Source organism: Ahaetulla prasina, chromosome 3 (genome assembly GCF_028640845.1).
Source record: "Ahaetulla prasina isolate Xishuangbanna chromosome 3, ASM2864084v1, whole genome shotgun sequence".
Lineage (NCBI taxonomy): Eukaryota > Metazoa > Chordata > Lepidosauria > Squamata > Colubridae > Ahaetulla > Ahaetulla prasina.
The window spans coordinates 160,920,789-160,947,052 of NC_080541.1; the positions used below are offsets into that span (position 1 = coordinate 160,920,789).

The following is a 26,264-nucleotide window of genomic DNA, read 5'->3' on the forward strand; positions in this document are numbered from 1 at the left end:
AAGACAGGCAAGCTGATTTTCACACATAATATCCTGATAATCTAAAATATCATCAGGTCTGAAGAATACTTTTAATCAAAGGACTTCTAATCAAAGGGCAAGAAACCTCAGATCACCACCACCCCCAAAACAGGATGTTCATCATCTTACCATAGCATAACTTTCACTTCCTAAACAGCCACCAATCACAACTGTTATCTTTGGCACAGAGGCACAGGCAACTGCAGCCATCATGGAGGCCTGTGCCTTTAACCTATTAGCTTGATCTTCTGCCTAATTTAAAATGCAAACAATTGAGTTATTTTATGTTATATAGAACAGAGAGGTTCTGTTATTCCTTTTAATTAAAAGTTCACTTGATTACTCTGCTCAATCAGTTCTGATTTTCAATAGACTGATAAGTTGCAAACAAATAAAAATAAAATGCCAGAAAATGTCTCTCTCCTAACATCCTGTTAATATTTCCTGTTAATATTTAATCATTTGTCAGGTGCTTTGTTTTTAGCATGCGCACACCCACATACACAACTACAAGAAATAAAAAGATATGACTTTTCAAAACAAATCCAAGCCATATTCCTGGTGAATAATTATCAGAGGTAAATATATAATTTCTTATGTTTCCAGCTTGGCACTACAATTTTCATCTTAGAAACGTACATTGTCTTTACTGTTCATGCATCCTTTTTCTATAATGTGCTGTTAAATCAATGGAAGGGAATGGGAATCCCAAAGGTGCTTTTTCAAAAGGCAACAGGACTTCCTGATTTTTCTTTGAAGACATTTCGCCTCTCATCCAAGAAGCTTCTTCAATTCATTCTTGAATGAGAAGTGAAACATCTTCAAAGAAAAACCAGAAAATCCAGTTGCCTCCTGAATAAGCACCTTTGGTCCAACCATGACCTGGATGACTGAGAATCTCCATAGACAACAGAGGGGAACCGGTGAGGACCCAGGCTAAACATGAACAAAGCATCGCAAGATCAGTTGAGAAAAAGAATACGATCATTGCTGTTGGTATCTTGGGTCATGGGTAAGAATATCCCTTGTTATTTATATGTTTATATATGCATGGATATGGAAAAGAAACTTACCTTGATCTAGTGATTGAGAAGCATACAAACAAAATAAATAGTTATTTTAATAGAAAATCCAGCAGTAACAAATTAGAGCTCCACAGGAGAGACATGATATACTATCTCAGGATAATTAAGTGTAAAGATCCTTCAGTTGTTCCCTTCATTTCTCTCAGAATCTACAACTATCAAAAGTGGCAACCAATTTGCTAAAATTTATAAAGAAAAGTATGTATTAGTTTAACACTAGTTACAAGCCACTTGTCTCTCTCCTAGCCAAATAACATCCTATCAAATATTTCACAATAATCTCATCATTCCTCAGTTGATATACAATACTCAAGTAAAAATGGCCTAGGTTTTTGTTTTCAGATTTAGATTTTGAGAGAAATGCCAACATAAAAAGAATTCCTACCTGTTGCAATTATATATAGCTACACTAAAAGAAAAAATAGAACCTGTGGGCATTGTCTTGAAAAAAAATCCATAATATCCACGCTTAACTAGATGGCAGTACTTAATTGAACTTAACAGATTTAAACATGTGAAGAAAGGTTGACCTGGTTATTACTAGAATGGTGAGAGATATGCTAGAGCTATAGGACAAATTAGAAAAAAACATTTCCCAAAGGCATTGGAAAAACCATTTCCATACTGCTGTCAAAAAATCCATAGGGACAAGCTAAGCTAAGCTTTACCTTTTTTTATATTCTTCTTGAAGGAAAACCGATCCTTATTGAGCCAAAGATTGCTTGGAACAGAGTTTAAAAGTCCACTATCCTACATCTCTCTCATATTCCTACTTGGCATAATATTAACTTTCTCTCGACTATTTGGGGCAGTGGAGATCTAAAATAGTTGTTAAGACTGTTGCTCTTCACTATCAAGACTCTGATCTTTTGAACTAATAAAGCTGAGCTTCCAAATTAGAGCCACTTGAATGCATTTTGTATCAGTTACTTACCTGTATGGGATTGGTTGCCTCTGCAATATATGGAGCAGTATTCATGAGAAACAGGATAGGAATGTTTCTTTGGCTACAAAGCTGTATGAAATGGCAACCTTTTAGAGAAGCATTCTGTGTCAGTTCACCATTGTTAGCCACTATTCCAACTAGTTCTCTAAGAAAAACATAAAATACAGTCTGTACTGCAAGAACACTGGCTATCCTGAAGTCAGAACAGCAAATGTTCCCTAAACATTTAATAAATATTGTAAATAATATTATAAAAAAGCTTCTGAAAATATGTTTGGAAGCTAACAATGCAGAGGGTTATATTTTTGCAAAGCTGTATATTCAGTAAATATTACATGGTTCATCAAAGGACGAATACCTAAAGGAAACAATAGTTTCTACTGATGTGATGTTTATACAAAAAAAGACAGAGAAACCAGTTTCAAGTACCGATACAGGAAATAATTAAATGTGTTTGCTACAGGATTTCAAGCTCTTGATGCATTTTTAGCAACAAGTATTGCCCTAACTTATTTTTATGTTGAACCATTAAAAAAAAATCTTAATAATTACATTTTCACCACGGGGGAAATCAAGGAATTTAAATTTGCAGTATGCTTTATTAATCCTGGCAAAATAATTTACTTTCTAACCTATTTCAAAATCAGGTTAATATTATCAGAAAGTATTGGGATTTTAAAAATAGCTCTTTCGCAAACTAAATTAAATTTAAGTATTTGTTTAAAGGTTTGGAGGGCTTATGAGAATAGCCTTATTAACACTTCTAAAGAAATAAAACTTGTTGTTTAGGACAAGTTTAATTTTTACAATGTATTTGTATTGGGAGAATTTTTTCAGATTCTTTCATGTTACATTATAAATACATACTGGTCTAAACTCATCTTAAACAGCTGGTTTTATAGACTGAGTTTTCTGCACAAGAAACCATTACATAAGAATACAGTATCACTACATTGCTAAAATAGAAGTAGCCCAATAACGTCTATAAGATTTAGTTACTAGTATACTGAATGGACTAAAACAGATGATCAAAACATCAGTACACTAAACCCAGCCTTCTCTAATACTATATTTAATTCTAAAGAGGCTGTATAAGTATGAATACTGAAGAATACTGTAAGAATGAATGTTATGGAAGACTTGCAAAGCTGCAATGTTATGTATGAAAAAAAAATCTGACTAGTATTTGTCAAGATCCTTCTTTACTCAGTAATTTAAGGCTAGATGAATACTCATAATCAAGCAGCACTGAAGAAAAAAAGCAGGGAGGAATACTTTTTTCATACAAAATACTTTGAAAAACAAATTGAGCGTTTTAAGGGAGAAAGAGTAGAAGAGGACTTTATGCATCTTTAGTACTGTGGTATCTAATACAAATACACAACATCAATGATAGTCTAAGTTAGCACTCACATACCATTATAAAAAACCTTCCCTTTTTACAACCCTGTAATCCCTTAATTCAGGGTAGAGTCGAGGTGACTGGATGGAGCTGAACATTTTCTGGCCAAATGCCCAGCATTCACATACTATATGCAATAAAAATATTGTTGTAGGGAAGATGAAAAAGCAGATTTCCCTATGAACTGACACAACAACAACACGCAGAGGACTGCAACTACCCAATGATTTTATTATCTAAAACAGTGTTTTTCAATCTGTATTCAGAAGAATCCTTAGGATATATTGGAACTTGATTAGGATCCATGAGAAAGTAAGGACAAAAATAAAAGGTCAGTTCAGCTGAGTGAATTTTCTATCACAAAACCTTTATTCTCTCCCTTTTTTAAAAATTACGGGTTCTCCAGTTTGAAAAACTGTAAACACCTCTGATCTAAGAAAGCTGGAAGGTAAAGGTAAAGGTTCCCCTCGCACATATGTGCTAGTCGTTCCCAACTCTAGGGGGCAGTGCTCAACTCTGCCGGATAGCTCAGGCTGGTAAAGCCTGTTATTAAGAACACAAAGCCTGCAATTACTGCAGGTTCAAGCCCGGCCCAAGGTTGACTCAGCCTTTCATCCTTTATAAGGTAGGTAAAATGAGGACCCAGATTGTTGGGGGGGCAATAAGTTGACTTTGTAAAAATATACAAATAGAATGAGACTATTGCCTTATACACTGTAAGCCGCCCTGAGTCTTCGGAGAAGGGCGGGGTATAAATGTAAACAAAAAAAAAACAAAAAAAAAAACTCTGTTTCAAAGCCGAAGAGCCAGCGCTTTCCGAAGACATCTCCGTGGTCATGTGGCCGGCATAACTAAACACCAAAGGCGTACGGAACACTGTTACCTTCCCACCAAAGGTGGTCCCTATTTTTCTACTTACATTTTTTAAATGCTTTTGAATTACTAGGTTAGCAGAAACTGGGACAAGTAACAGGAGCTCCCCCGTTACGCAGCACTAGGGATTCGAACTGCTGAACTGCCAACCTTTCAATCGACAAGCTCAGGGTCTTAGCTAATAGGGCTTCAATTCAAAAAATATTCATTTTTGAAGATGATTTTTGGAAGCTGGCAGTAATTTGCAGCACATAGGCTTCCAATTTAAAAAAATTAAAATATTAATTAAGGAGCTTTTTAAATGTTGGAAGGGGCAAGGAGCCTAGTGTACATCAAGAAAGATCTTGCAGCCTAAAAAAGGCATAAAGGAAATAACAGTTGGCAGCAATTACAATTAAGATAACAATAAAAGTGGAATATATTTGATTTTTGCAGATACATGTTTTCACAAAGATAAAGTACATCTGATTCTTATTCAATGGAATTAGTTTCAGTGCAATTCTATAAACTTAATTCAGAAGTAAATCCTGCAAAGTTCAATGATGATTACCTCAGTATAAGCATACTTAGGATTTCAGCATCTAAAACGTGCACATATTACAATACTGGGGTTATCTAAATAAAAGGACTTAATTATGATTAATAAAATTAAATCATTTATTTTGAATAATGCAGTCATAAAAATTGTTAAAATAACTTGCCAGTTATTTCAAATTTCACTCTCACCCTTCTAAGTAGGCAAATCCTGTTACCAAAGTTATACCATAATTAGCTTTGAATTCTTGGAATCTGCTGCCATCTATTATCCGGCTCAGAATCTGTAAAATATTGTTAAAGAAATGAAAAATCAGCATGAAGTCACTTTTCTTCAATAAAAAAAATTATTGGCTCATTTTCAATTTTGTTTGATAAGAAAATCAAATCAAATACAGAATTATGTATTAAATTTTTAATTTGATGCTTAGACATCAAATGTATGGTCAGAATTTAATTTTATTTTCAGTCCTGAAAATCCTTCTAATTAATTAAATCACCACAGCATAATATCTACACTTAATGTAGAGTCGTCTTTGAGGGATATGGGTGTTTCAAAAATCTTGAAAAATTAATTAACTAAAATATAATTGCAGTAACAATAATGGCACTAGTCTGTTACATCAAAATTAATAAAAATCATAAAAATTAATAAAATTAAAAAATTAAAAATTTATTTTTTAATAAAAAAATAATAAGTCCCTAAACACTTTTTTTTAAATATAACATCTCTGGAATTTTAGCCAGTTTTTTTAGATGTATACTATAACCGTCACTGAAAAGTAACTTATATGTGAAAATATAGGTTTACACTTCATATATGAAATAGACAATGATCCACAAAAAGTATACCATAATAAAATTTAAGATTTTAAAATGCTTGTTGTCAGCAATAAAATAAGCTTCCATAAATGATTTATGCAGGTTAAGGATCTCAAGACTTCTGTTTTAATCACTGATTTATACACCCAAATAGGTTGCTCAGTCTTTCTATATCAGAATGATGAAAATCAATTTAATTGTGTTCAGACCTGCAACTGGATTCTTACCAATTTTACATGTAATGTGTAACTATAATCTTGTGGTGCAAGTCCTAGGAGGTCATCATCACCATACAAGGGATTATCAAATTCTAGACTCTCTTCTATAGGAATTACATAATTCAGTGTTGAAATAGCATTTTTAGTATATTCAAATGCTTCTTTTTCAGAAGTTGCAAAATGATCAACACAGCCACTGATCCTAAAAGAGAGATTTCCTTTATATGTAAGTAGTATAAAATACAACATTCAGGTTAAACCATTAAAATATTAGTATTAATAATGAAAGCATGAAAAATGAAGATCTATTTTAAGTAACAGCTAGATCCATGAAAAATATTAAATATTACTTTTTATTATGCTACTTCAAAATGCACATTTGAAAATATTGCCAGTATATAAAAGCTTATATGAAATACAGTAATTTGAACAGAGATATGCCTATGTTCAAGGCAACTTGGCAGTCACTCTTCCTAAGTCAGATAGCTTCTCGTGTATGACTTAGTTATGGGCAATACAGCATACAAATAAAACTATGCAGCAATCTGTATTTGAAAGACAAAATGTGATTTAGCTTGCACTTAACTAGTTATCACTTAAATGCTTATAGCACCTTAAAACCAGCTGCATCTTTTATCCAACTCCATCAGCGATCTCCACTGGTGATATACTATTATGGGAAAGATGTATTTTGTTACAGGCATTCTCAACAGACAAATGGAACATGCTGATGCATCCTCCAAATCACATTTTGCATCTATATTGCTGCACAAATACTATTACTATTATTACACCATTCACGTAAGTTAGTAAAGGATTGAGCTCTTTATGCATTTGAATCAAATTAATTCTGTATTGGCAAAGCTTAGCTTAGACTTTTAAGAAGTTCATCATTCTCATGATGTATTCATTCACATGAATGGAAGCAGTTAAGAAAGGGAGGGGAGAAGGGAATGGATGATGTTGGGGTGGAATAATTGGGTGGGGTGATTTTATTTTTTATACTATATTAATTTATTTGATTTTTTTTATTAGTTTTATTGTTTTAAATGTGGCTTTATATTCTGTAAACCGCCTTTATTCGTCATGTGTGAATAGGTGGCAATATTAAATAAATAAATAAATAAATAAATAAATAACAGTGTAATATGCCAGGCTGAAAATCTGTTCCTTTCTGTAGTACTGAGACCATCATAATAAAGTACAGAAGCTCAAACCAGTAAATCCCTTGGAGAGGCAATGGAAGGAGGGAAGAGAAGAAAAAGCTGGAAAGAAGATGGTCATAGGTTGCCCAATACTCAGGCTATGTAGAGGAGGGTAAAGAGGAAAATGTGGGCTAGCCTTACCTACAGATCTGTCTATATATTGTTTGTGTCAAAACTTGGAACAAGAACAACCAATATATCCTGGCTTTGTTTCTGTACTACTATGGCTGATCCAAAGTGGTTTAGCATATCACCCAGAATGAGCCACATTTTTTTCAGATTAGACAAAATGATGCAGGGTATGTTATGTAGGGGCCATCTAGATGGACCAAGAAGAAGGGCCTTCTCTGGGGTGACTCCCTCTCTCTGTGGTACACCATCCCTGTAGAGATAGCAATAGCGATAGTACTTACACTTATATACTGCTTCAGAGTGCTTTACAGCCCTCTCTAAGTGGTTTACAGAGTCAGCATATGGCCCCCAACAATCTGGATCCTCATTTTACCAAACTTGGAAGGATGGAAGGCTGACTCAACCTTGAGTCGATGCGAATCAAACTGCCAAATTCCAGGCAGCCAGCAGAAATAGCCTGCAGTACTGCATTCTAACCACTGCGCCACCATGGCTCAGAAGATTGGCTCCTGCCTTGATTTTCTTTCAAAAAGCCCTGAAGACAGGGGGATATGGAGCCCATCGAATAATTTTTTGTTGTTGTTGTCATGGGAGGAAGTGTCCACTGAGTTTTGTATCTGGGGTTTTAGTTGTTAAATAGCCTAGAGTCACCAGAGTTACCAGAATTGAGCGGCCATATCACTATATTACCATTTTATGCACACCCCTATTCAAGCTATTTTGTTTCCAGTCTCCTGACTATTTTGATAATTCTCCTCTGGACATGTTCCAGTTTGGCAATTTCTTTTTACACTGGCTTTGAAATATGTTTTTTCAATACCAGTAGTTTGAGTATATATCAGGCAAACCTTTATTATAGAAAATTACCTATGACTGAATGTACAATTCAATCAGTATTAAGAGCTGAGAAACTAATGTTTTACTTAGCATGCACACTGGCTCCTCCTAATTCCTCAGGATTAGTATCTTCTCCTGTGGCTGCTTTAACTAAAGGGGGACCACCGAGAAACACTGTCCCAATTTTATCTACAATGGATGTTTCTTCTGACATCACAGGAATATAAGCACCTCCAGCAGTACAAGAGCCACATACAATTGACATCTAGAAGACACAAGATAGCTGTGTAAGAAAAAAATAAATGAAATTAAATTTAAATTTCTAAGTAAGTTCTAAAGGCATGCTGTCTTCATAACATATTCTGGAGAAGCAGCATTTAGTAATTTCAGAAAACCCCATAGAAATACAAGAATAAAGATTGTTATTTTAGGATGCAGAACCAAAACTCCCTTCTAAATTCTACACTACAGCAAAAATAGCTAACATATAAACAATATATTAACAAAAAAAAGCATGCGTGCACATTTCTATCTATCATGTATCTCGGGTAATAATGGGAAATCTGTACTTGGTTTGATACAATACCCCAAATCAGTCACAGACTATTGGAATTTTGAAATGACTTGTTTTTTTTATGAATAATTGTATATGATCCACTTACTGTGCCCCAATAATTCATTGCAGAGAACCAGATAAAGAAGCTAATATAAATGCTTAACAACTTCATTAAATAATTAACCAGAGAGCTATTTACAAAATGTTTTCTGAATCATAACAGAATTCCAGTCCATGAAAAACAATAGCTCCTACATATCTCTTCTGAAATTATTAAGTGCTATGCTCAACAGTTGTTTATTCTTCTGCTTATTACTTAATTTTGCTGAAAATACATTTTGAAATGTACTGTCCAGTATAATATTATACCTGAGGGATTTTCAGTGCAGACATTACAGCCTGATTATAGAATATTCGGCCTCCGTGGAATTGGTCAGCAAACAGCTCAGCCTAAAATTTAGAGGCAGAAAAGAGCAAAGGAAAATAAGCATCAGCAATGTATAAATTTAGAGCCTATACATATCATTTTTCATTTTAACAAAAGTCATATTATGTTTCTGTATTTCCTTCACCCAGATTTAGAAAACCAGTATTATACAGGTAGTCCTTGACTTACAACCATTCAAAGTTACAATGGCACTGAAAAAAGTGACTTATGATTGCTTTTCATACTTATGACCGCAGCATATCTGCATTCAACATGATTAAAATTTGGATGCTTGGAAACTGACATGTATTTATGACAGTTGCAGTGTCCCTGGGTACAGTGTTAGCTTTTCAAGATTTTATTTGTTCTTTTTTCATGCAGTAACTGAATAAAGCTAAAGTTCTCTTATGTAAGGCCAACATTTACAAATCCTAGGTCTGGCTAGAGAAAAACGCTTTTAAAATGCCGATCAAAAGTTTGTGAATATACATTATTATATTTTATTTTATTATAGTACAGTACTTTCAATATATTTAAACAGTGTTATATATTAGTGGAATTTTGTTTAGCTGGTTTTTTTAAAAAAGCAAATCTAATCTCTTACATTAACCCTTGAAAGAACTAAAATAAAGTTACATGGTAAAAACTTCCTCTCCATTAATTTGCTTATGTTTCCAAACAAAAGCAAAATGATCAGATACTACCACAAAATGAATGCAGAGTGTGCCTCCCTATGAAATTAAATAAAAATAATTTATAAGGCATTGTGTTGGGAGCCCAATCTGTTTTATGACACTGGAAAAGATTTTGAGGGTATAACCTTTCTCAAGAAGAAAGCAATGAAAAGGGGGGAAAAAACCAATTTCCTAATTGTTGTAGAAAATCTGCATTCAATTTTCAGTTCTTATAACTCTCCCTCAGGCTGACCCCATAGATCCTCTTCTCTCCCCTTCTCTCCCTCAGGCTGGTCCCATAGATCCTCTCCTCTCCCCTTCTCTCCCTCAGGCTGGCCCACAAAGCCTCTCCTCTCCCCTTCTTTCCCTCAGGCTGGCTCCACAGAAGCCTCTCCTGTCCTCTCCACTCCCCTTCTCTCCCTCAGGCTTGCCCCATAGAAGCCTCTCCCCTTCTCTCCCTCAGGCTGACCCCACTGAAGCCTCTCATCTCCCCATCTCTCCCTCAGCCTTGCCCCACAGAAGCCTCTACTATCCGATCCCCTTCCCTCCCTCAGGCTTTCTAGCCCCTTCTGTGGCTTGCCCCACAGAAGCTTGTCTTATGCTATCCCATTCTCTCCAGTTATTTTCAAGTTGGGAGGGGGAGTAGAACATCTAATTAGCATCAGAGTGTATTATAATAATATAGGAAATACTAATGCTCTGATGGTCATTTCGAAAAATCCTTTCTTAGTGAGTACCTAGAAGCCAAGAGGAACATACGTGGCAAATTTCAAGTTTGAAGGCTTTGCTGTTCTGGAGATTTTGGGATTAATGTGTGAGTGGTTTTCGCTTTTATATAAATAGATAAGCCAAAACATTTAGGTGTCAAAATATACCTTCAAAATTGGGTTTGGCTTATCCATGGATAGGCTTGTTCAAAGTACATAAGGCATTTTTTAAACTACAGGTAGTTCAAAATTACAATACTCTCCAAAAGGTAGTTGTGGCCTGGTTCTGAAACTCTCAAAGCCAGTCCCAGCCCCCCAGCCCCCACCCCGTCTCATGGTGACCAGCCTGCATTTACAATCATTTGTAATGTCCTGCAGTCATAAGACTACAATTTACGTTTTGCCAAATCCTAGAGTTCCAATTTTATCAAGTGTGGAAAAACTATACCCACATGGAGAAGTTTCAGATTGCTGATTTATTATTAAAGCATGTGCACAGGAATCTTCTCAGACTAACAGTAAACATCTGAGTAGAATAAGGGTCAATAGCATTCAAGGGAATTGGACTTAGTTCATTTGTAGTTATGTAGCGATTCTAAACTGATGCTTCTTTTAACTCCTTCCCCTGGCTTTGCTAGTCCTCTTATAGGTTTTTGGTACAAAAATTCCATAAACGACCACAGCATTCACTTAATGACTGCTTAATGACCACAGCATTCACTTAATGACCACAGCATTCACTTAATGACTGCTGATAAAAAGACGGTAAAATTGGATGATCACATATGTGAAAACAAAAAAGAAAAAAGACATCATATGAAACCAGCATGGTTCCACAAAAAGCTCTATGACAAATTGAGGAATATAAAAAATGGAAAAAGGGTCACATAACTAAAACAGAATACCAGCAAATAGCCTGAATCTGCAAGGAAATAGTCAGGAAAGCTATGGCTCAAAATAAGTTGATACTGAGAACTAATGCAATATATATATATATAATTAAGAAGTTCATTTCAATATATAAGGAACAAGAAGGTATTCAAGGAAACAGCTTGACATCAATACCCAGGAAAATCTTGGAAAAAATAATCACACAGAAGGTCTGTGAGCACTTAGAAACAAACAAGATGATTTCTAGAAGCTAGCATGGATTTGTTAAAAACAGATCATACTAGACAAACTTTACTGCATTCCTGATAAAGTGACTAATTTAGCGAACCAGTGAAATACTGTAGACATATTATATTTGGACTTCAGTACAGTATTTTGATAAAATAGACCATAGCCTACCTATGAAGAAACATATGAAGAATGGCTGCAGGATTTGGGTTTGGCTAGTCTAAAGAAAAGAAGAATTAGGGGTGACATGATAGCAGTTTTCCAGTACTTGATGGGCTATCACAAAGAAGAGAGGGTCAAATTATTCACCAAAGAACTGGAGGGCAGGACAAGAAACAATGGTTGGAAACTAATCAAAGAGAGAAGCAACCTGGAATTAAGGAGAAACTTCCTAACAGTGAGGACAATTAACCAGTGGAACAGCTTGCCTCCAGAAATCATGGGTGCTCCATCACTTATCTGAAATAGTATAGGTTCTCCTGTTTGAGCAGGGAGCTGGACTAGAAGACCTCCACGATCCCTTCCAGCTCATTCCATTCCATTCATAATAAGACACACCAATGTGAACAGTACCATCACCAGATGGATTCACAATTGGCTAGCCAACCACATCTAGCATGCAACTCTCAATGGAACTCTTCACCATCTTCATAAATGATCTAGACAAGAAGGAGAAGTCATCAAATATGCAGATGAGGCCAAGTTGGGGATAATTGGAAAATAGACTCAAGATTCAGAAGGATCTTGACAAATTTGAGCATTGAATCCTATCCAAGAAGCAGCAAGTCAGTGATGAGAAAAGTAAGGTCCTGCACTTAGGCAGAACAATCAAATGCAAAGGTACAGAATAGGGGTTATCTGGCTCAACAATAGTAACTGTAAGAGAGATCTAAGTGGACAAGTGAACCAACATTTAATTATGAACCAGCAATGTATTGCAGTTGCCAAAAAAGCCAGTGCAGTCCTTGGCTGCATCAAAGGAGGGATAGCATCAAGATCATGAGAAGTGATAATATTGCTTTATATTGCACTAGTGAGGTCACACTTCGAATCCTGAGAACAGTTCTGGTCACTATAATACAAAAAAAAAAAAGAAAGATGATAAGACCCTAGAAAATATGCAGAGAAGGACAATAAAATTGAGAAAGGGTCCAGAGGCTAAAATGTATGATGAATGGTTGAGGGAGCTAGGTGTGTCTAGCCTATTCTATTCTATTCTATTCTATTGAAAAGAAAGATTAGGGCGTCTTGATAACTGTCTTTCAGTACCTGAGGGGCTGTCACAAAAGGGGACTGACTCATTCTTCAAAGCACTGAAGGGCAAGACAAAAAGTAATGGATAGAAACTTGTTAAAAAGAGATCCAACCTAAAAGAAAGGATAAATTTTCTGACAGTAAGACGATTAATCAATGGAATAGCTTGCCTCACAGAGTTGTGGGAATTCCATAACAGAAAGTTTTCAAAAATAGACTGGATAATCATTTGGCTGGGATAGTATAAGGTCTCCTGTTTCAAGGAGGTGGTTGGACAGAAGACCTTCGAGTCTCTTCCAGCCCTATGATATTTGTTCTATAGTCCACTTACAACTGTCAAGACTTACGACTGTAACTGGCAGGCTCCATTACAGTCATAAGTCAAGGACTACCTGTACCTGTATATCCAGTATATACTTACATATATGAGATGCACATATATGAGATGACCTTCAAATTTTTAGCAAAACTACTATGAGAAATGGATGCTCTGTGAATTACCCAGAGATAGATCAATTGTGGAAATTAAAACAAATGAAAATTTGAGAGTTGGCTTATTGAAAGTGGCACATTTTTCACAGTACTTTGGTTAAAAATGTGACAGATAAGCTTATACACCTATCCATCTTATAAGTCTTATATGCCTAAGTGTATACAGTATTATATATAACTTATTTGTTATATTATTAATGTTTTACCTGAAGTGGCAAGAATGCTCCCCCACTGTCTACTATATAGACAAATGGAAGTTTATTTTTAATTGCTATTTCTTGAGATCTTAGCATTTTCTTCAGTGTAATAGGATAAATGGTTCCACCTTTTATTAATGAATCATTTGCTATAAAAGAACACCAGATTCCAGATATTCTTCCAATTCCTTCAACAAAAGTGAAAAGAATTATCACGAGAGAAACATTAGCAGGCTTTCTACAAATGTAAATAAATTATAATTGTATACAACTTTAAGGCATAGTACAGAATATTCCAGATAGTTTTTGATAACTTTTGTAACTGAGCTACCAAGCAGATAGCTTGATTTTCAATATTTGCTGCATTACTATGATGATAGGGTTGAAATATATGGAATAATGCAGAGACAAAACTCTTGCTTTTTCAAAATCCCCAAATACCGTATTTTTTGGACTATAAGATATACCAGAATATAAGATGCACCAAGATTTTGAAGAGGTAAACAAGAAAAAAAGTTTTTGCCCTTCCCGGCCCCCAGGAGCACTCTGCAGGCCTCTCAAACCCTCTACACGTCCTGTTTTTGTGAAAAGCCCATTTTTCACAAAAATGAGATGCACAGAGGGTTTGTGAGGCCGTAGAGTGCTCCTGGGGGCTGGGAGGGCAAAAATGCTGTTTTGTGAAAAATGGGCCTGTTTTTGGCAAAAATGGGACACACAGGGCGGAGTTTGGGAGGCCGAAAACAGGGCACACAGATTTAGGAGGCCTGCAGAGTGCTCCTGGGGGCTGGGGAGGGCAAAAATGCTGTTTTGTGAAAAACAGGCCTGTTTTTGGCCTTCCAAACACCTCCCCCCATGCATTACATTTTTGCCCTCCCCAGCCCCCAGAAGCACTCTGCAAGCCTCACAAATCCTCTGCACATCCCGTTTTTGTGAAAAATGGGCCTCTTTTTGGCAAAAATGGGACATGCAGGGCAGAGTTTCTGGAGGCCAAAAAGGGCTGTATTAGGTGTATAAGACACACCAACATTTCCACCTTCATTTGGGGGGAAACGGTTGTCTTACACTCCAAAAAGTACAAAATTATCAAAGCATCTTGAAAACTCAGTTTGTACCCCAATTTTATTTGGTCTCCTTTTAGTTATTACCTTTGTCTTAAATATAATTACTTCTATCAACTTGAACTATTTAATTCATTAATAATTTGGTTTGCCACTGATCTGTTTATAATTTATATTTATTTCTGAATTAATTGATACAATTTTGGAGTTGCTTTTCATTTTAACTTCCCAATATTTATTCATTAATTTATTCCAGGTTATTCTATTTATAACTATGTTCAATCTACTTGCTGTTCGTATTGTAACAATGTGACTACCAGATGTTCTGCAGTTAGTGGGTTAGGGTCAGAGGATCAGAGACCAATCTTGTCATTTGTTATAACACCAACAGCAAGTAGATGTATAGATGACCAATTTACACACCATAATACGACTAGCAAAGCCACTGGGGCCCTCTGTCTTGCTTATCTGATTGTTTCTTAGGCAGTATATCTTCCCATCATTCCTCAAGGTCATCCACACATTGTCCCATTTACAATTTTTCCAGAGTACCGTCCTAGATCACAGTACTAAAATTCAGAGATAAAATTGACTTCCTGTTGGCTCCGCTTCGTTGATGGTGATCTTTTTTAGACCGCTAACCCCGTAGTCTGTAGAGCTGCCAGGACAGCGTCAATCAACTGTCCGGCAGCTTGAAAATCTCCCCCTCAGGCAAAGAGGGAGAGATGAGCATTCGGGCTGAAGTTGAGCCACCCAGAGGAGCCCCAGAAAAGTTTCTGGAGCCTTGAGGGGAGTGCTCCTTATAAAGCCTGAAAGAAGCTCCGGACTTGGAGGGCATCTGCCTTTTGGCAGGAAAAAAACATAGCGTCCAATCTCCATGGCAGAAATGGATTTGTGATGGATTGTAACATGGATAGAGCAGAAACTGGAGTTATAGTATTTGTTTGTAAGAAGATTGCAAGCCCCTAATAGAGGATACATTTGTTGCGAAGATAGGAGAGAAGAAAGCAAATGGTGTTTTGTGGAATGCAAGCAAATGGCGATTTGTGTATTGGAAACGAAAGTTAAGGAAATGCTTATTAACGGCCAGTGTGGAACAAGGAGATATACAAGAAGATACTGACTAAATGGAAGAAATGAGAATTTTATGATTTATATTTTTTCTTCTTCTTTGGGATTATAGTGATTTAGAAGAAAAGTTTTTTGAATCTTTCCTTTTTAACCCCTTTTTGTCCCCAGTTACTGGGTAGGTTATATATTTTAAAAAATGGCTTTTAAGCAAATAGTACCAAAAGCCACTAAAAACTTTGAAATTTCTTCAGTTCAGATACGAAAATTAAAAGAAGACATCAAAGAAGAATTAATAAATTTTTTACAGGAGTTTCTGGAGACTCATTTTTCAGAAATAGATCAAAAATTTGATGAAATAGAGAAAGAGATGTTGGATTTTAAGGAAGTGGTAGAAGAGCAGAAGAGGGAAATGAAAATGGTAAAGGATGCAATTGGTAAAGGATGCAATTGAAAATGGTAAAGGATGCAATTTCGCAAATATTAAGGTCTTGTATTCAGATGGAGGATAGTTTGGAAGAACTTAATAAAGTTAATTTAGAGTTGCAAAGAGACCACCTTCTGCCACCAATTGCCTCCCAACGACCTGTGCGCTCCCACAGAGCGGGCCTCCTCAGGGTGCCGTCGACCAAACAATGTAGGTTGGCGGCCCCCAGTGGGAGGGCCTTCTCTGTGGTGGCACCAGCCCTATGGAACGAGCTTCCTCCGGAGTTACGCCAACTCCCCGACCTCTGGGCCTTCAAACGTGAACTGAAGACCTTATTATTTCACCGAGCGGGACTAGCCTAAGACATATTTTAGCGAAATTTTAATGGGTTTTAATCGGTCTCCGACCGTTTTAGTGATTTGGCCAGTAAATATTTGTTTTTAATTGTTTTTAAATATTGTTATTTATTATATTTATATTGTATTGGTGTGGGTATTTTAATTTTGGCTGTAAACCACCCTGAGTCCTCCAGGAGATGGTGCGGTATAGAAATGTAATTATAAATAAATAAATAAATAAATAAATAAATAAATAAATAAATAAATAAATAAATAAATAAATAAAGGAAAATAAGGAAAATAGAGGAAATTCAAAAGAATCAAAACAATTGAAACTTAGATAATAAGATCGAAGATATACAGGCAAAGGTAGATAGGGCAGATGAAGAAAGAGTAATATTACAATATAGATTAATGGAATATACCATAAGGGTGAGGGGGTTAAAGGAAAGTAGGAAGGAAAATTTAAAAGAGATTTTTACGCAAGCTTTTGCTCAGATAAAGGGTGTGGAGCCAGAAGACTTTGAGATTAATATTGAAAGAATTTATTGTGTTAATTCTTGGTGGACAAGACAAAATAGATTACCGAGGGATGTGATTATTTATTTTACAACTAAAAAGGTTAGGTATGAAATCTTGCAAGCCTTTTATAAAAATAAATTTCAAATATTGGGACAAGATATAAAAATGATGAAGGAAATTCCTCCTAAAATGTTAAGAAAGAGAAGAGAATTTGCTTTTTTAGTGGATGAGTTTAAGAAATATCAGATATATTTTAGATGGGAAGTTCCAATGGGTTTGTCAGTGAATTTTAGAGGTAGAAAGTATTTTCTTAGTACAGTTATGAAAGCAAGACATTTCTATATTAATGTTTTAAAGAGTGGGAATCCTTTGTTGTTAGATGCTAAGTTAACTGGTTTGGAGATGATGGAAAATAGAATAAGAGAGGGGAGGAATGTTTAAGATGTGAATATGATGATTATGGTTAATTTCTAGAATTGATTTGTTTAGGATATAAATTATAGGATTTTTGTTATTTGTTATTTGTAAGGTATAAACCTATGGGATGATACTATTTAATTTTGATGGATGGAAAGTAAAATTTATGAATTTAGATCATGTTGTGGATGTAATGATGTTAATTGTTTATTGTTATATTATGGATGTAACTTAAATGATTATTCGTTTTAATTGATACGCTTTGGATATAGGTTTATAGACAGCAAAAGTTATGAAGTTAAGTTGGAAATATCGTATCTGAGAGACTATTCGTAATGATATTTGACTGATGGAGTAATATTGGAAGATTGGACATTAAATGTTATGACAATTGAAGAAATATATACCGTATATACTCGAATATAAGCCGATCCGAGTATAAGCCGAGGTCCCCAATTTTACCCCAAAAACTGGGGTAAACTGGGGACTCGAGTATAAGCCGAGGGTGGGAAATGAGGCACCTACCGGTTGAAACCCTCCTCCCTCAGCTGAGAAGGCTGGCGGCTCCCCGCCCGCCCTCTCACTGCACCGGCAGGGCTTCCGTCCGTAAATGTGAAAAAGGAAAAAAAACTCGAGTATAAGCCGTATAGACCCGAGTATAAGCCGAGGGCTTAAAAAAAAAACTCGAGTATAAGCCGTATAGACCCGAGTATAAGCCGAGGGGACGTTTTTCAGCACAAAAAACGTGCTGAAAAACTCGGCTTATACTCGAGTATATACGGTAAGTGATGAAAATTTGAGCTTGAGAAGATGGACTGTAATTTAAGAAATGGACTTATGAAATTTGAAGGAATATGCAAGTGGAGAACATTTGAATTTGAGAAGATGGACTAATTTTAAAAATGGACTGTAAGAAGAAGTAATACGTGAAGGGAAGATTGTATTGGTATTGTTCCTTTTCTTTTTTTTTATTACTCTTTCTTATCTCTTTATCATTATTGTGAGGGGATTTAAAGTTTTAGAGAGGGGTGGGAGTTTTTGTATATTTTGTATATTTTAGCTTGTGACTGTTGGTCATAATACCCGGTATTTGCTCTGGGAAGTCTGGGGGTGGGGAAGGGGAGGAGGGGCAGGGGAGGGAGGGAGAGGGAGAGGGAGGGAGGAGAGGGGAAAATGATACATGGATTGGTTATTAATTTACAGTAATGATTGAAGATATGAAATTAAAATTTGAAATGATATTGGGACTACTCGACTGCCATTTCAGAAAGAAAGGGAGAGAGGAGTAGAAGGAGGGAAGAAAGTAGGTAGGAAAGAGTTAAGAAGGAGGAGGGGAATAAGAAGGTTAGAAAGGGTGGAAGAAGGGAGGAGTGGAGAAGGAGGAGAGGAAGTAGTAAAGTGAAGGAGATGAAGGAGGGGAAAATAGTAGAGGGTAGAGGGAGGTTGTGAAGAAAGGAAGTGGCAGTCGGGCAGGCCCGAATCAGCAATAAATAAAAATTAATGATTAATGATGGATAACAGATTGTACATAAATATGATGTTGGAAAATGAAAATAAAATTTTTTTATATAAAATTCAGAGATAAAATTGACAATTTTCATCCAATTTCCTATTTTTTTTTATATGTTTAACACAGGTTAAATGGGTACATTTAAACTTTACATCTTTTCATTAACCTCTTAAACCATCTTCAAGCACTCCAAAATAAAATAAACATTTCAGTCTTGCATATTCTGCCAATAACATACCATTGCCATGTTTTCTAGGATCTCATCACCAATAATTATCACAGTCTTTTTCATCATAAATTATATCATTCTCCCAATCCTGTATATTAAATTCTGCTTCTAATAATTATCTGCCACTTACATACAATGGGTGGTATAGTTAACCAGAAGACCTAGAGATTAGTTAGGTATTCAGAAATTTTCAATTACTAAAAGAAATATATAATGTTGTTTTAAAAGTATCCATTATAAGCACATCTTCACCTAGAAATGTGGTAATCATAAGCTGGTGTGAATTTGGGTCAAACGATGACAATTTTATAAGATGTATCAGAACTAATTCCAAAAACGTGTCCAAGAAGTCACAAAATTCATACTTCCCTAATTCTGCATTCAAAAATATATCTTTGAATATGCACCAAATTTCTTTTCTTTTTTATTGTTTGACAGCAAGTCCAATTCCTACCACATCTGAACTGGTTAGAACTTTTGGACACACAAATGTTGATGCTATGTAGCCCTTGTTTATAACCACTTGTTTAGCGACCATTCAAAGTTGCAATGGCACTGAAAAGAGTAACAATAGGTCCTCACTCTTATGACCATTGTGACATCTCCACAGTTGCATGTTCAAAATATGGGTGCTTGACAACCAACATGTATTTACAATGGTTGCAATATCCAGGGTCATGTGATCATCTTCCCACTTTGCTTCTGACAAGGAAAGTCAATGGCGGAAGCTGGATTTGCTTAATAACTGCATAACTACAGGGATTCAATTTTAAAAAGTGGTAAAAAAGATCAGAAAAATCAGGCACTACTCACTTAACAATTGCCTTGCTATGCAACAGAAATTCTGGTCCCAATTGTGGTTGTAAATCAAGGACTACTTGTACACTGAATTTCTCCTTATACCAAGAGTGGGCAACTTTGGAAACTTTACGACCTGTAGACTTCAATTCCCAGAATTCCTGGGCCAGTTATACCTTATACAAAACTTACCAGTGATACATCCTCCAGCAGGAACATCACCATATGGCATATCAAGCCCTGCAAGAGGAGAAAGCTCAAGAAAAGATTCATCGTCAAGAAGCAATTTTAAGCGTTCATGAACAAGCAATTTCTTTTTCCTCTGTGTATGAATCAATATTGCACTTTTTGTTCTGCTTTTGACCTTCTCAGATAGCTCTGAATATCTAATATGAAAAAGAAACAGTCAAGAGACCAGAAATGTTTCCCAAATCTCCTTATCAATGTTCTCAGATGTTAAACAGCAGTATGCATATTATTTTGCTATCATATGGGTATGGCAGGGAAATAATGAGATTGTATATAGTTAAATGCAAATTCCACATACTTAACAGCTACTAGTATTTTTATTATTCAGTATGTAAAGAAAAGTAAACTTATATGAGAGTCTGGTAGAAATAAAACAGCCTGAATTAGCATGCTTGATTGTTCATGGTAAGCCAAAATTCTTGGCAAGACTGGCTGCTCCCTGACATATAAGCATGCCATTCTTGACTTAGATTTGATTATGTCTGATCTGCTCTATTATAAAGTCACTAAGAAATCTTTTGCCATGATAGTGAATATCGGAGATCTTAAAGAAATCTACCATTTTAAATTACTTCATTCTCTGATTTGTGGATTTTGGTTTTCTCAAAAAATTCTCTGGAAATTATTAAGCTGTAAGAATTTATGAAAAGTTATTCCTTTGCCTTCACGTTACTCTTTCGGCTCGTTAATGATTCTGAGTGAAGTTCTTGCTTTCTCTGCTTTTATCTGTGGAACACGATTAACTGAAGTAAACAGCCAATTCATTTGGTGGGATTTTACAAAAGATCGAGTAATTACAATATAAACATCTTGCATTCAAATTCAATAATATAGAAGATGTATTATTTGTATCTAGTTTTGATTACTTTCTTAGCCTTGTATAGATGCTAGAAAGAGAGCTGCTGAGTATTTATTTTCCTCTGAAATTATGTGGAAGACGTTTAAGGAGGAATTAACTTATGTTTATAAATAGCAGTGATAGAAGGCCCTTTCTGTAATACTTTTATAAGAATAGAATGTGTTATAATCCTTCATAATATTGATACGTATGACCCTATATACTATTTAAAGATGTAATGATTCTTTATATTTGCCTGTTAAGTAATTCTTCATTCCAAATACTTTGAATCAGATTGATTTTAAATCAATTGGTACTATATTCTTGATGATATTTTTGAGACGACAATATAATTTTCTGCCATTCTACATCCAAAAATGATCCTAAGAATGTACATAATAATGTAATATGGTTAAAGAATAAATATATTTGTATCTTTATCCATCCATCTTCGATTCTTAATAAACTATGGAAACTTTGTGAATACAGTATATGAGATGCTTGTGGTGACTTCTCAATTATTTCTGCCCACCTCACCACATTGGACAGAATCAGCATGCACTGGGTTTTATTGGTGAAGAGTGTCACTTGGTAGGGCCAAGAAAACATCCCTATATTGATACCTGTATTGTGAAACAGCCTCCCTTCCATTAAGACCATGAAAATCTGGCTATTGCCCAATACACTAGGCCCAGGGTACTAATGGAGTTCCCCTTCATGGTTCATTGCCTTGTCGTGACGATGGGGCTTGTGTAGCCCAATGAAGCTATGAGTTATGCTGTGCAGGGCCACCCAAGACAGACAGGTCATGCAGAATATGCAGAGCACATCATGAGAAAGGCAGGGCTAGATGAATCAAAAGTTGGAATTAAGATTGCCGGGAGAAATATCAACAACCTCAGATATGCAGTTGATACCACTCTAATGGCAGAAAGCAAAGAGGAACTAAAGAGTCTCTTGATATGGGTGAAGGAGAGTGCAAAAGTTGGCTTGAAACTCAACATTAAGAAAACTAAGATCATGGCATCCAGACCTCTAAATTCCTGGCAAATAGATGGGGAGGAAATGGAGATAAGCGACAGATTTTATTTTCCTGGGCTCTAAGATCACCACAGATGGGGACTGCAGCCAAGAAATTAAGACGCTTGCTCCTGGTTGTTGTGGTCGGCCAGCAGCCTGCAGAGCTGTCAACAGAGTCTGACAGTGATGAGGCTGAGGAAGAGCATGGGCCAGTCCTGGAGGCTGGGGAAGGCCTGGATGAGGGTTCTGCGTCGGAGGCTGAGGTGAGGCCAGGGCCATCAGGGAGTGATGTGCGGACTCCAGAGCCTCCAGAGACTTACAGTAGTGAGGCAGAGGAACAGGAAGAGCCTGTTCCTAATGCATGCATGACAAGAGCTGCCAGAAGACAAGAGCGGCTCAAGCAGAAAGGACAATTTGGGAATAGGGCCAAGAGATGATTGGCCTCTCCCATAAGGCCAAAAAAGACCAGCAATGGTGTTTGGGCTTTGCCAGAAAACAACGTTGGTAGCTTCGTCTTCTTGCATTTATTTTTGTATCGGTGTCTTCTGAATGTTTGCCAAGAAAGGTCCTTGGCAGTTTGCCTAATTGGATCAAGGTTTGTGACAGAACTGAGAAATTTGTGTTGGGAGGAATTTGCTTTAATTTAGTTGAACTATTACTTCATTCTCAGCTGTTTGAATAAAGTTTGTTAATTTTTTCACTGACTGAATTTCCTACTACCTACTTGGGCCTGGGTCACAACACTAGGGAGGAAAGCTATGGCAAATCTAGGTAGATTAACTAGATAGGTTAAAAAACAGAGACATCACCCTGCCAACAAAAGTATGTATAGTCAAGGCTATGGTTTTCCCAGTTGCAATGTATGGCTGTGAAAGTTGGGCCATAAGGAATGCTGAGCACCAAAGAATTGAGGCCTTTGAACTCTGGTGCTGGAGAAGACTCCTGTGAGTCCCTTCGACTGCAAGGCGATCAAACCGGTCAGTCCTAGAGATCTTTAGGAGGACAGATCCTGAAGATGAAATGCAAATACTTTGGCCACCTAATGAGAAGGAAGGACTCACTGGAGAAAAGCCGAATGCTGGGAAAGATTGAAGGCAAAAGAAGGGGAAGACAGATAATGAGTAGCTGGATGGAGTCACTGAAGTAGTAGGCGTGAGCTTAAATGGACTCCAGAGGATGGTAGAGGACAGGAAGGCTTGGAAGAATGTTGTCCATGGGATTGCAATGAGTTGGACATGACTTCACAACTAACAACTACTAATGGAATTCTGATGTATATGCAATTGTATCTCTTACATTGTTTGTTTTTCTTAAGTATTTGATTGTGATTTTGGTTTTTCTTTATCAAGTCTGCCCATAGTATCTTTGGTAGATGAGCGCTGATATAAATAGGCTAAATAAAATAAACATTTTAAAAAATAAATTATTGATTATATATAACTTTGGTTATGTGCTGACAAGTTAAATGAATCTGCAATCTCAGCTAAAGCAATACAAAATTACTTCCAATACTAATATATAAAATGTTTATTGTTACTATTAGATTTTTTAAACTCCCGTTTGCTGCCCAAAATTGCAATTGTGAGATAAGCAATATATAAATCAATACAGTAAATATATGCATATATAAATATATTACTCCAAATTGTTTGATGATGAAGTGAAAGATGAAAGTGGTAGGAATATTGCAAACAAGAAAATTACCTTTGAATACATGTCTTGCTGTTCCTTGCATTTCCCTCAAATATATGTTTACAGAATGAAGGTATTTCACCTTCCAATACTGGAAAATTTCTCATATCCTGACACTTATTTTTTAGGTTTAAAATCACAGGTGTAGAATGCATCATGTTATATGGAACTTTATTGATCGATTTTATTGCAGACTTGCAGTTCAGCAAATTCCATATTTGTTGTTTGCCCATGTCAATTTCCTGCTACTGCCTCTTGGTGTTTAGAATAATCTGAAGTAGGATGTAAACAAAGGGGACTGTGAATTCCCGGAGAATGGAATAAAGGGAACATAGTTCTACATCATTCTGGATTGAAAAAAACAACAAAAACATTTATTAATACCAAAAAAAAACATAATTACAAAATCACATAATATAATAGAAATCTTTTCCCAATTTTAGGGTCTCCAAATAGGTTGAGTTATACACCACAATTTTCCAGGTTATTTCACCAATGACTTTACAAGTTACAACCCTAATTGAGCCCCAAATATCCGTTGCAAAGCAGGACAGTTAAGTGAATCTTGCCTTGTTTTATGACCTTTGTTACCCCGGTTGCTAAGTGAATCACTGCAGTTGTTAAGGTTGTTAAGTGAATCTGACTTCCCCATTGACTATGCTTGTCAGAAGAGCACAAAAGGCAATCACATGACCCTGGCACACTGCAACCAGAGTAAGTACATGACAGTTGCCAAGCATCTGAATTTTGATAACATGGCACGGGGATATGACAAAGCTTGTAAAATGTGAAAAATGGTCATGTCACTTTTTTCAGTGCTGTTGTTAACTTTGGCCACTAAACTGATGGTTTTAAGTTGACGATTATCTGTACAGTTATCTGTTTGTGATATTATTTATTCTAATTCAAAATCAGATTTTACTTTTACGGTAGGTAAAATGTACCAGCCTCTTGTCAGATTCTGAATCAGGGCTATCACATCTGAGATGCAAAAGTACAGAACAGTGAAGATACTGTTGGAAGAAGAGTAACTAGCAACTGGGTATCAAAGCTTCAGTATTATTTGAAAACAGTTACTAAAAAGTTACTATTAGTAACTATTTCCTAATAATACTCAAGCTTTAGTATCCAGTTCCAGGGATTTTTCAGAATTAGGCATAGCTCTTCTAGATGAAAATGAAGAATTTCCCAAACATTTTAAAGCCTGACCAAGCTCAGAAATTAGTATAGTCTTCCAAATCAGATTGCAAATACTTGGAGGTTCGCTACAGTCATAACTATCAGTTGGAAACATATGTAAAATAAAGGTAGAAATCAGCTCCTAGGTTTTTTGCCATCAGTAGAAAAGTCCACTGGCCGTTTCAGATCGTTTCCAACCACTTTTTGAAAACAGTTCTAAACAGAACTTTTTGCAATAGTAACTGAGATACAGTCACAGCATAAAACTCATTTGATACATCTGGAGGTGGGGAGGAGAGTACTTTATATCCTTCCCATAGTTGCGCAAATGCACTTCGACCGCGCCGAAAACCTGGATACCCAAATCCCACAAGGACACCCACATTGCAAAAACCTGACTTTGCAACTGTTGCATACCGACATGCTGTGGCTCGGTATTGCTCAATAAAGGCGCTCCCCGACGAGAAATCCTATCATTCCGTAACCAGAAAGCAAAACAATAATAAAGAAAGAAAGAAAGAACCGAAGCGGGCCCGGCACCCTTCAGACCGTTGAAAATTTTGGAGCGAAAAAGAGTAAAAGATCCGAGTGGCTGGAAGCGGCCCCGGCCTCACCCAAACTCGGCCGTTCCAAACCGTTTATCAGGCGCAACGCTTCCCAGAAGCTTCACCCCGCGCTAAGACAAACGGCGCCGCGCCTTCAGGGAGGGAAAGGACGGAGGGACAGACGGACTGACGGGCCACCTCTCCCGGTCTTGGTAACTCCGGTCTCCACAACCTGGAACTCCCAGCCGCTCCGTGGCGGAGTGCGCAGGCCCGCTCCGCTTCCTGGCTTTTCCGGCTCCGTCTTTTACCACGTGCCGAGGAAGAGCTGAGGCGGGGTTGCCTCATGTGAGGCCCCGGAGCCGTTTGCTGCCAGGCCGGTCGGTTGGTAGGCCGGCGCTTTTCCCGCCAAAAGTTTCCCTAAGCCTCACCATTAGTCGTTCGTTTTGCAGTTTAAAGTAGGAGCTCATTTTATTTTCCTTTTAGAAGCCCAATAGCTCCCTTTCTTTTCGTCTTTGTTTTACCAGGCGCTTTTTAAAAACGTCGTCTGGTCGTGAAGGTTCAGGGGGGCGCCTCACCTGCGATGGAGGCGACCAAACGTTTAAACTTTGGTTGGATTATTTTCCTTTGGGCGTTTTAATTTCATTCCGTGAAAAAAATAGAGCTAGAGGTTACAGCGGAGCTCTGATTTGTGGCGGGGGGGGGGGGGGCGGCGGAACGGACGGTGCATACAATGGGTCAAAACTCACTTAGCAACTTTCTTGCATAGCAGCGGGAACTTTGGACTCGGTTGTGGTCGATTGGGGACGGTCATGCTACCTCCCGCTCCTCATGATTGCTTGATGGGGATTTTAAAAGTGTCGTTTGTTTTTCAGC

At 36.7% G+C, this 26,264-nt stretch overlaps 1 protein-coding gene across 7 annotated transcripts in view; it reads right to left on the minus strand.

The window, feature by feature from the left end:
- Positions 1–25,659, minus strand: part of LOC131193945 (methylcrotonoyl-CoA carboxylase beta chain, mitochondrial-like) — a 32,845-nt gene extending 7,186 nt beyond the window's left edge. The window contains exons 1-10 of one of the 7 annotated variants that reach the window (XM_058174411.1): positions 25,264–25,659; positions 23,680–23,939; positions 20,061–20,254; positions 13,511–13,689; positions 9,001–9,081; positions 8,162–8,340; positions 5,911–6,103; positions 5,054–5,145; positions 2,041–2,197; positions 151–273 (exon numbers count right to left, since the gene is read on the minus strand). In XM_058174411.1, the coding sequence (XP_058030394.1) occupies positions 151–273; positions 2,041–2,197; positions 5,054–5,145; positions 5,911–6,103; positions 8,162–8,340; positions 9,001–9,081; positions 13,511–13,689; positions 20,061–20,254; positions 23,680–23,900 (1,419 nt within the window). In that variant the 5' untranslated portion in view covers positions 23,901–23,939; positions 25,264–25,659. Of the gene's footprint in view, positions 1–150; positions 274–2,040; positions 2,198–5,053; positions 5,146–5,910; positions 6,104–8,161; positions 8,341–9,000; positions 9,082–13,510; positions 13,690–20,060; positions 20,255–23,679; positions 24,015–25,263 lie in introns of those variants that run through there. The other 6 variants (XM_058174407.1, XM_058174409.1, XM_058174408.1 and 3 more) reach the window with 6 other exon arrangements.
- Positions 25,660–26,264: the final 605 nt, after the last annotated feature.